This window comes from Mastomys coucha, unplaced genomic scaffold, assembly GCF_008632895.1.
Source record: "Mastomys coucha isolate ucsf_1 unplaced genomic scaffold, UCSF_Mcou_1 pScaffold12, whole genome shotgun sequence".
Classification (NCBI taxonomy): domain Eukaryota; kingdom Metazoa; phylum Chordata; class Mammalia; order Rodentia; family Muridae; genus Mastomys; species Mastomys coucha.
In genome coordinates, this window is record NW_022196894.1 from 86,394,252 (window position 1) to 86,402,999 (window position 8,748).

General features: G+C 40.8%; 1 protein-coding gene across 1 annotated transcript; it reads right to left on the reverse strand.

Moving 5' to 3' along the window:
* Positions 1-1,518: 1,518 nt before the first annotated feature.
* Positions 1,519-1,931, reverse strand: LOC116086561 (keratin-associated protein 16-3-like). Its single transcript, XM_031364768.1, has one exon. The coding sequence runs from the start codon at positions 1,929-1,931 to the stop codon at positions 1,725-1,727; it is 207 nt and encodes a 68-aa protein (XP_031220628.1). The 3' UTR covers positions 1,519-1,724.
* Positions 1,932-8,748: the final 6,817 nt, after the last annotated feature.

An 8,748-nucleotide genomic window follows, 5' to 3' on the forward strand; every position in this document is an offset into this window, starting at 1 on the left:
GCCCCAGGGGAAAGGGGTGGGGAGGGGAAGGGAGCAGCCGGTGGTTCCAGCACAGATGTGGGGCAAGAGTGGGGCGGAGTCCTTGGTCTGGTCTTGAGACTGTAAACGCTGGAGCTGGAAGACCTTCCTGAGGGAGATTAGATGCAGCTCTTTAGGGGAAGGCCTAATCCATTGTTCTAGCAGAGCAAGTCTGAATGAAAGGAGGCAGTCCATGGTCTTAAGGCATTTATTGTAGAAAACAGAGAGAGAAAGAGAGGGTAGAAAAGTAGAGGTCAGCCACGGTCCCATGGAAAGAGGGGGAAGGGGAGAGAGGGAGCAAGAGGTGAGAGTAAAGACAAGAAAAGAGCAAAAAGGTAAGAGATAGAGGAGGGGGGAGCAGCCATTTCTATAGTGGGATGTGCTTGTTCCCAGTGGCATGGCATACCCGGCTATGGTCAGGTGACTGTGGGGCGGGGCATACCCAGCTATGGTCAGGTGACTGTGGGGAGGGGCATACCCGGCTATGGTCAGGTGACTGTGGGGCATCGTATACCCGGCTATGGTCAGGTGACTGTGGGGAGGGGCGTACCCGGCTATGGTCAGGTGACTGTGGGGGTAGAATCCAGCCAGAATACTGGGAGCTTGGGGCATTGTCTAGCCACAGGATAAAGGAGTGAGGACTTGTGGTGTCAGCAGCCTAATGTCTGGGGGTGAGGGGTACAGCTTACTATTTAGAAGCTAAACAAGGAACAAATCATAATAGCTTATAACAATGGGAGGGAAGTTTATTTAATATTATTAAGCAAATTTTATGAGAACATCACAGGGGAAAAGTGCTGTCCCAGTCCATTGTTTTGTTATTGGATGTGATCATCTTACAAATCTTCTAGGTCTACAAAGTCTTTACACTTTTCCAGGTGGCATCTGTGGACACTGGAAGTTACCTGAGAGCTCGAGTTGCTCCCTGGGAAGAGGATGAGAGGAACGAGGATATTAATGATAGTTGTAATCCAGGTGGGAATGTGGTTCAGAAGGTAGATGCTTTCCCTAACATGAATCTCTGGGTTTTTTTTTTTCTCCAACACTGCATGTACCTGGTAGGGTCAGAGTTTCCAATATCCCAACACTCAAGACGTGGGGACAAATAATCATAATATATTGTATACTCTGGGACTCATAATCAGAATATATTGTATAAAAAATGCATTTCCAATAAAAATAAAATAAAACAACAACTGAGAAAAGAAGGAAAGACATGTGAATATAGCTATGTTTAAAACCCATTCTATACCTTCCTATCCTAAATGTTTAAAATAGTTCTAACACAGGAAGTCATACAGTAGTTATAAATTGAATAAAATTTATTTTTAAATAAAATATTGTTGAATCAAAACATTGCCTCTGACACATAGGAATGACAGTCTGACTTTAAGCTCATATTCCAGTGTATAATGTACTTAAATCAAATGATTAATTAATGTTTGTCAGATGAATTAAGTATGTTTATTAATGATGATTTAAAAATATAGATCATGTATACCTGCAACAATGTTATTGACTGAATATAATAGATGAAGCCATAAATTCAATGAGGTGATCATAGATTCATCCAGAGTAATTGAAAGCCAGTTCCTTCCAGAGCAAGAAGTCAATAAACCATAGTTGTCTTCTCTATAACAAAGAGAGCATTTTCCTCTCTAAAGATGAACAAAATAATGATGATAATCTGAAGATCAGCAGTTCACTCAATAAAAGCTGGAGAACCCATACCCTCCAGAGCATGAAGGGCGGCAGCAGCCATATCCATAGCCTCCGAAGCCAGAACCATATCCGAAGCCTCCATAGCCAGAGCCATAGCCCAGTCTGCGGATGCTGTTACATCCACAGCCCAGGCCTCCAAAGCCACCATAGCCATAGCCCAGACCTCCGTAGTAGCCGCTGTAATAGCTCATGGTGTCAAGAGAGGAGACTTGTTTTGCACTAAGGGTAGATTTGAGTGTGTGTGTGTGCCTAGCTACACAGAATGCTTTTATACCCTGTGGAGAGTATACTAAACATGGACAGGTTATCGCATCTCCATGCGACAGAATACTTTCAAGTCTATAAATTCATTTAAATAGTTTCTTTGTTACTTAACAAAAGATCCAAACTTCTATTAAGGAATTGTTAGTAATCATTATTTTTTAATGAGTTTGCATTCCAGTAAAGAAAATGCTTCCAAGATGAAAAATGATTTCACCCTCTTCAAAGGCCATGCTACTGTTCTAATTAAAATCTTCTAATCTGGTTGGTAGTTTCAAGTAACCTTGTAATTATGCAACCTCGGAGTGCTTTTCTTTTTAATTTGCATGACATTGTTTTAGCTGGCTACTATTCTTTTAGCTCAAGGTTTTTGCCTCCAGGTGCTTAGGGCAGCACCAGAAAGCCCTTGCCAAATAGCCAAATTTAAAGGAAACATGATTTCTTCACTCACTTGATTTTTTTTTTGACAGGTACCCCATCAATTCTTTGTCAACTTTCATCCGGCAAGACAACAACCTTCGGTGACTTCAGATTCATGTGGCTTCCCCTAGAACCTTCTTTGTACTTTAGACACTTCTGAGGGGAATCTTATTCTATCTGAACCTTCCATACACAGCCTGAGCATCAACTTCTTCAGAAACATCTCAAGGGAGTGTCTGGGTACTTCCACCCATGTCTCTTTAGAATACATTCTGGAGTGTTAACAAATACACTGGACAGAGTCTTATACTTTCTCATTGCATTTTAGAGTGATGTTTAAATGTTTCCTTCCCTTACCCACTAAACATCTATTGTGTTTGAACGGCCATATTACACTCTATAACTAATTGCTGAAACAAAGAAAGTTGTAGATTTTTGCTTGAATGATTAAAATACATGAAAGTCCATGAGAAGTATGAATTCTGTGTACTCTGACCTTTGTATGCCATAGCAATTGAACTCCTGCATTCTTCTGCTCTTCACATTGCTTTAACCAATAGAACATATCCATACTTACAGTTTTATGATTTATTAAATACAAAGTACTATACAAACTTAAACCCTAACAGAGAAATCAGAGAATGATGTTAAAACTTGCTTGTTTTGTTATTAATTACATCTTCATCCTCTTGGGTAGGAGTTGGAATGGCAGCTGTACAATATTAATCATCCAACACATTCCCAACACAAATCAATGAACCACACAAACTCTATGCTTTTTAAATAAACCTATCATGAAGGGCATCACAAATTTCAAATTAAAAGAATGTTAGGCAAAGCCCTCCACCAGCTTCTAGTGGAAGGTTTTTGATGTTCTTTCTAAAAACTTTTTATTGGTGCTTAGTAAATTTCACATCATGTACCCCAGACCCACATCCCTTTGTATACACCCAAGGCCCTAGCAACTTCCGCCCAAAAGAAAGAAAAAAAAAGTAAAACAAAACAAAGTATAGAAAACATATTTTCAAGACAGCATAGTGTGTCATAGTGAGTCCCACAACATACCCTTTTGTCCACAACCTGACTTCTGCTTCATTTTCAACACTGGATCCTCATTAGGACACCTCTTGGATATCCTGTTGTCACTCTGTGTCATGGAGATTCTATCGTTAGATTTGCAGGACCAGTCCTTTGTTGCACCCCAACAGTTCATAGATGAAGTAGATCCAAAGTCCAGGGTAATACCTGAGTTGGTCAGCCTGCCAGATTTCCTACACCCACACCAACAAGACAAGCTCTCCAGCACTATCCCTGCCAGATCACCCAATGCAACAACCTGCAGGAGATGGGGTCAACGCTTTCACACTCATGGGACCAGTTGGCCCATACCCATGACACCTGAGTCAGCAAGGCCCACTCTCCTGAGTTCTGTAGCCAGCAAGGGCCCTGCACTTCATCTGGGCAGCACAATAGAGATGGTCCTAGTGGAAGAGCTTGATACAGATGGCCCTGAGGGTGTGAACTCTGGAGAGCTGGACCAGCCACTTGTCTTCTGTGATGTGGTATGTGTGAAGTCCACTTTTCATAGTCAGGAGAATGGGCACTATACCTCATCTAGGAAACACAGTAGAGCTGGCACTAATGGTGAAGGCACAGGTGAGCCAGCCCTGAGGGTATAAGCGCCAGAAAGCTGAAATATTTTTCTTAGCATTGTGTAAAATTGAGTAAGGCTAGGGCAAGGATACATTCAAGTTAGGACACATGCCACAGGCTGACCCAGTCAGGGTCCCTCAACCTGGGGAGAATCAGGTGGACAAGGAGTGGGCGAGTGACAAACAGACATAAACGAGAGTGCTGAATCTGAATATAATTTCTCAAAGTAAGTGTCAGACTTTTATAGTCATTACAAAAAAAATAAGGAAGTTAGGTAATACAACAGCCCAGGTACATCGAGGTCATCTGATGTAAAATGATTCTTTAAACCAAACAGAAAATGTGTACATGAAAATTGGCAGGAAGTAGGCAGTGGTTACAACTGAGATTAAGTCAGCCTTATCTGAAGTACTCTAGTTCCTTCTTAGACCACAACCCACCTTCTTCCTAGACCATTGAAATTCCTGTATATGGGAGTGACTCAACTGTTGTTCTAAGTATTTGTGGGGGACCTCCATTTACCAGAGGAGTCCACCAACTTTCTTCTATTAAGTAATGTAGTCTGCCATACATGACCGTAATGAGAATTCTAAGTTTACTTTGTTGAACTTGCCCTGGGATTATTAACTTATTTACTAATTATTAGTAAACTGGATAAGAGTTGTTTTCTCACTTTCAACAGCAGAGGGATTTCGTCTGAATAAGTAACATTCTTAAGAAATTCCAAGCAGAGGGTTGGCTCAGCATTGACTAGGATGTTGGAACATGGGGGAGGCCAGGAAACAATGTCCATTCTAACTTGGCTATTTGTCAAATCATTCCTTGGGGGCACCGCTATACTTATAATAAAAACAATACTGAAAGAAAGCATGCAAAACCCTCCATCAACTATTGCAAGGACAAATCTGGACCATGTCCATGTTACGGAATGCAAGGACCTCCAGGAGATCAGTTTCAGGACTGCAGCCAAGCTTTTGGACTTGTCACACAGACTCCGTTGGACTGGGTGTGGCCGACATAAAAACTGAATATCTTAAGACCGAATAAAAATAATTTACAGGCAGGGCCATGATGAAATTCTAATAAGCAGCTCTACCCACAAATCCAGAAATGCAAATAATCTTCATCTGCACAAAGTATTATGATTAAAACAAAGAGAAAAGATCATTAGTTAGCTGGTAATTTCAGGTAGAGAAAGAGATGGAGAGGCAAGGATCTTTTTGTAAATCAAAATTCAGAGACAGGTGGTGAAGACATGAGATGGCTCAGCTATTCAGAGCACTTGCTGATCATTCAGGAGACAGGAGTCAATTCTCAGTATCCTTATCAAGTGGCACACCAATACATTGAACTCCATCTCTGCGGAATCTAACCAGTTCTTCTGGAGTCTTTGGTACCAGCACATATATTCTCATATACTCAAGAGTGCACAAATACACACACACACTCACTAATAAAAAATGGGACAAATATTTTAAAAATTCAAAGAGTAAGAGCAAAAATGAATAACAGAAGGAATTAAAAATTATAGGAAATAGCAAAAAGTGTACAAATCACATCTGTATGAATACTAAATTCCAGCGAAACTGAGGAATGGTGGAGTTAAATAGAAACACAATGAATGACATTAGATAATATCAGAAAATAATCAGAATAATAAGCTGTGGAGAGCGGTCGAGCGGGAGAGGCATTCGCCATGACAAGATGGCGCCTACTTCCGCTGTAACTCCTGGTAAACAACTGTTTGCGCATGTGCGTAGAGTGAAAAGACGCCAAGTCACGGCCCATCCCGGGGCGTGACGTGGGGTAATGAGCGAACAGCCAATCATAGGCAGACACGCCGCGCTGTGGGCGGACACGCTGCACTGTGGTGTATAAAAGCAGTGCGGATTATTGGCTTGACCTCTTTTTCCCTCTGGAAGAGGGCAGTAAACGTTGCTGCAGAAGGATCCTGGTGTCCGCATGTCTTTTCTTCCCAGAGAGAAGATTGAGCGGGCTACAATAAGCGTGTGTCTGAGAAAAGAAATAAAATAAACAGAGAGAAATATCAGTGAAGTAGAAGACAGGCAAACACTTAATTGATATCTAATGGAATCTGTAGTAAGAAAGATTAGTCATGTCTCCAGCTGGATATGTAGCAGAGTATTGCCTCATTGAGAATCAAAGGGAGGGGAGGCACTTGGTCCTGTGGAGGCTTGATTACCCAGGATAGGGGAACACTAGGCTGCTAAACCAGGAAGAGGTGGGCATGTGGGGGGTCACCCTCACAGAGGCAGAGGTGAGGAAGGAGGGGATAAGAGGCTTGTGGACGGATAACTGGGAAGGGGGATAATATTTGAAATGTAAATAAATAACATAGCCAATTAAAAAATGAAAAAAAGAGAAAGATTAGTCAAAGTAGTATGCAAACTTAGTAAATGAAATGAAATGAAAAGGTATCTTCAATCTGCATACTGGCATGGCCATTCAATATGCAGGAATCTGATTAATAACTAACAAATTCAAGCTATTGTCCAAGGGTCTTGAGATAAATACAGCTGGGCTGGTTGCAAGGCAGTATAAGTCTATTTAATGCCAAATAACTAACTATGATACTACAAAGGATTTAATAGTAAGATTTAGTCATGGTTTAGTTCAGGAAATGAAGGACTTTAAAGATTAAGAAATATTCCTCAGAGTATCTTGAAAATTATTTAAACATTTTCAATGGCAAGAATATTAGATTTCAATATAAATTTCAAAGAGTGATTATTAAACAAGTTTTTATGTGGTTTCATTAAAACACTAGGGGGAAAATCAGTGCAAAAGAATTCATACCCAAGCATTCAATTATATAGTTTTGCAGGAAAAAAATCCACAGTCTTATTATTGTTAAAATCTAGGAAGATACAGAGTCATAAGTCTATCTGGGTCAATGAAGTCAGGATTTAACAGATGCCTGAGAAGTCCTATGCAAACAGCTACTGCTATGAGAATCACTGTATTGTTCTCCGCTAAACTAACCTGAAGGCAAGAGTGAGTAAAATATTATGTAACTATGTTGCATAGAGAGTAGGAGTTATTTATTTACTTTATATTCCAATATCAACCCCTTCTACAAGTTCCCCCCTCACACAACTCTTCCCCCATTTCCTCTTCCCTTCTCCTCTGAGAAGGGGAGACCCCATGAGTATCACTCCATCCTGACATCTCAAGTCACTGCAGGACTAGGTGCATCCTCTCTCACTGAGGCCAGACAAGGCTGTCCAGTTTGGAGCAGGATCCACAGGCAGATTCATGACAGTCCCTACTCTAGTTGTTGGAGACCCACATGAAGACCAAGCTGCATATCTGCTACATATGTGTGGGATAGGGGGCACTAGGTCTAGTCTTTGCTTGCTCTTTGGTTGGTAGTCCAGTCTCTTATAAGTCCAGGTTAGTTGACTCTGTTGGTCTTCCTATGATGTCCTCATCCTCTTTGGGTCCCTCAATCCTCCCACCAAATCTTCCACAAAACTCCTCAAGCACCACCTGATATTTGGCTGTGAGTCTCAGTATGTTTCCATTGGCTACTGGATGGAGTCTCTCAGGGTACTGTTATGCTAGGATCCTATCTGCAGACATAAGAGAGTGTCATTAATATTGTCAGGAATTGATTCTTGCCCATAAATTAATGAGAGAGACAGAGAGAGGGGGGAAAGGAAGAAAGGAAGGAAGGAAGGAAGGAAGGAAGGAAGGAAGGAAGGAAGGAAGGAAGAGTATGAATTCAAGGATAAGTGAAGAAAAGCAGAAGATCTGATAGATTTTGTCACTGAAAACAACAAAGTAGATATTGAAAGATTGAGGAAATAAGGAATAAAAGACATTTTTATAACAAAATTTTAAAATTTAAGAGTATTGGGTTAACAATAACCATCAAGTTTTTTTCTGACTCTCAAAAGCTGTTGAATACTAGACAAAGAAAACAAAATCAAAAGACAAAAACATAGCATATCTGGCAACACATATACTTACATACACAATCTTCATAGGTGACATCAAACATTATAGAAGTCCTATAGGTGTGAATAAGAGTCATTTAGTTTTCAAAATGAAACAATTATTGATTCAACACACACACACACACAAACGCAGACTAGGTAATTTGTGTTCTACATGTTATTCTTTACCTAAATGTACATATGACTTTTCTAGGTTATACATGAGTGCAACATTTTTGTCTTGTTTTTCTGAAAGTGTATGACCTTGCTTAATCCTAATTCTTCCAATTCTTTGCTATACTGAATAAAGCAGCAATAAACAGGAGATACAAATATGTTTCTTGTAGGACCTTGAAAAAGCATTGTGTGTTTTGGTTGAGCAAGTCTCAACTTTCAGAGACCCAGAGAAAGATTTCACCAGGGTTGGAAACAGTAGAGACACGTTCCCAGACACAGGCTGATTCCACGAGTCCTCCAATTCCACTAGCCTGTGCTATCAATCGCGTAGACAATGCCCCAAGCTCCCAGCATTCTGGCTTGACTCTATCCCCACAGTCATCTGACCAGAGCCAGGTATGCCCCGCCCCAAAGACAGAGAGCCCAGCCCCACAGACAGGTTGCCCAGCCCACCATATGCAGTTTACCCCTCTCTTCTCTTCTTCTCTTCTCTTCTCTTCTCTTCTCTTCTCTTCTCTTCTCTTCTCTTCTCTTCTCT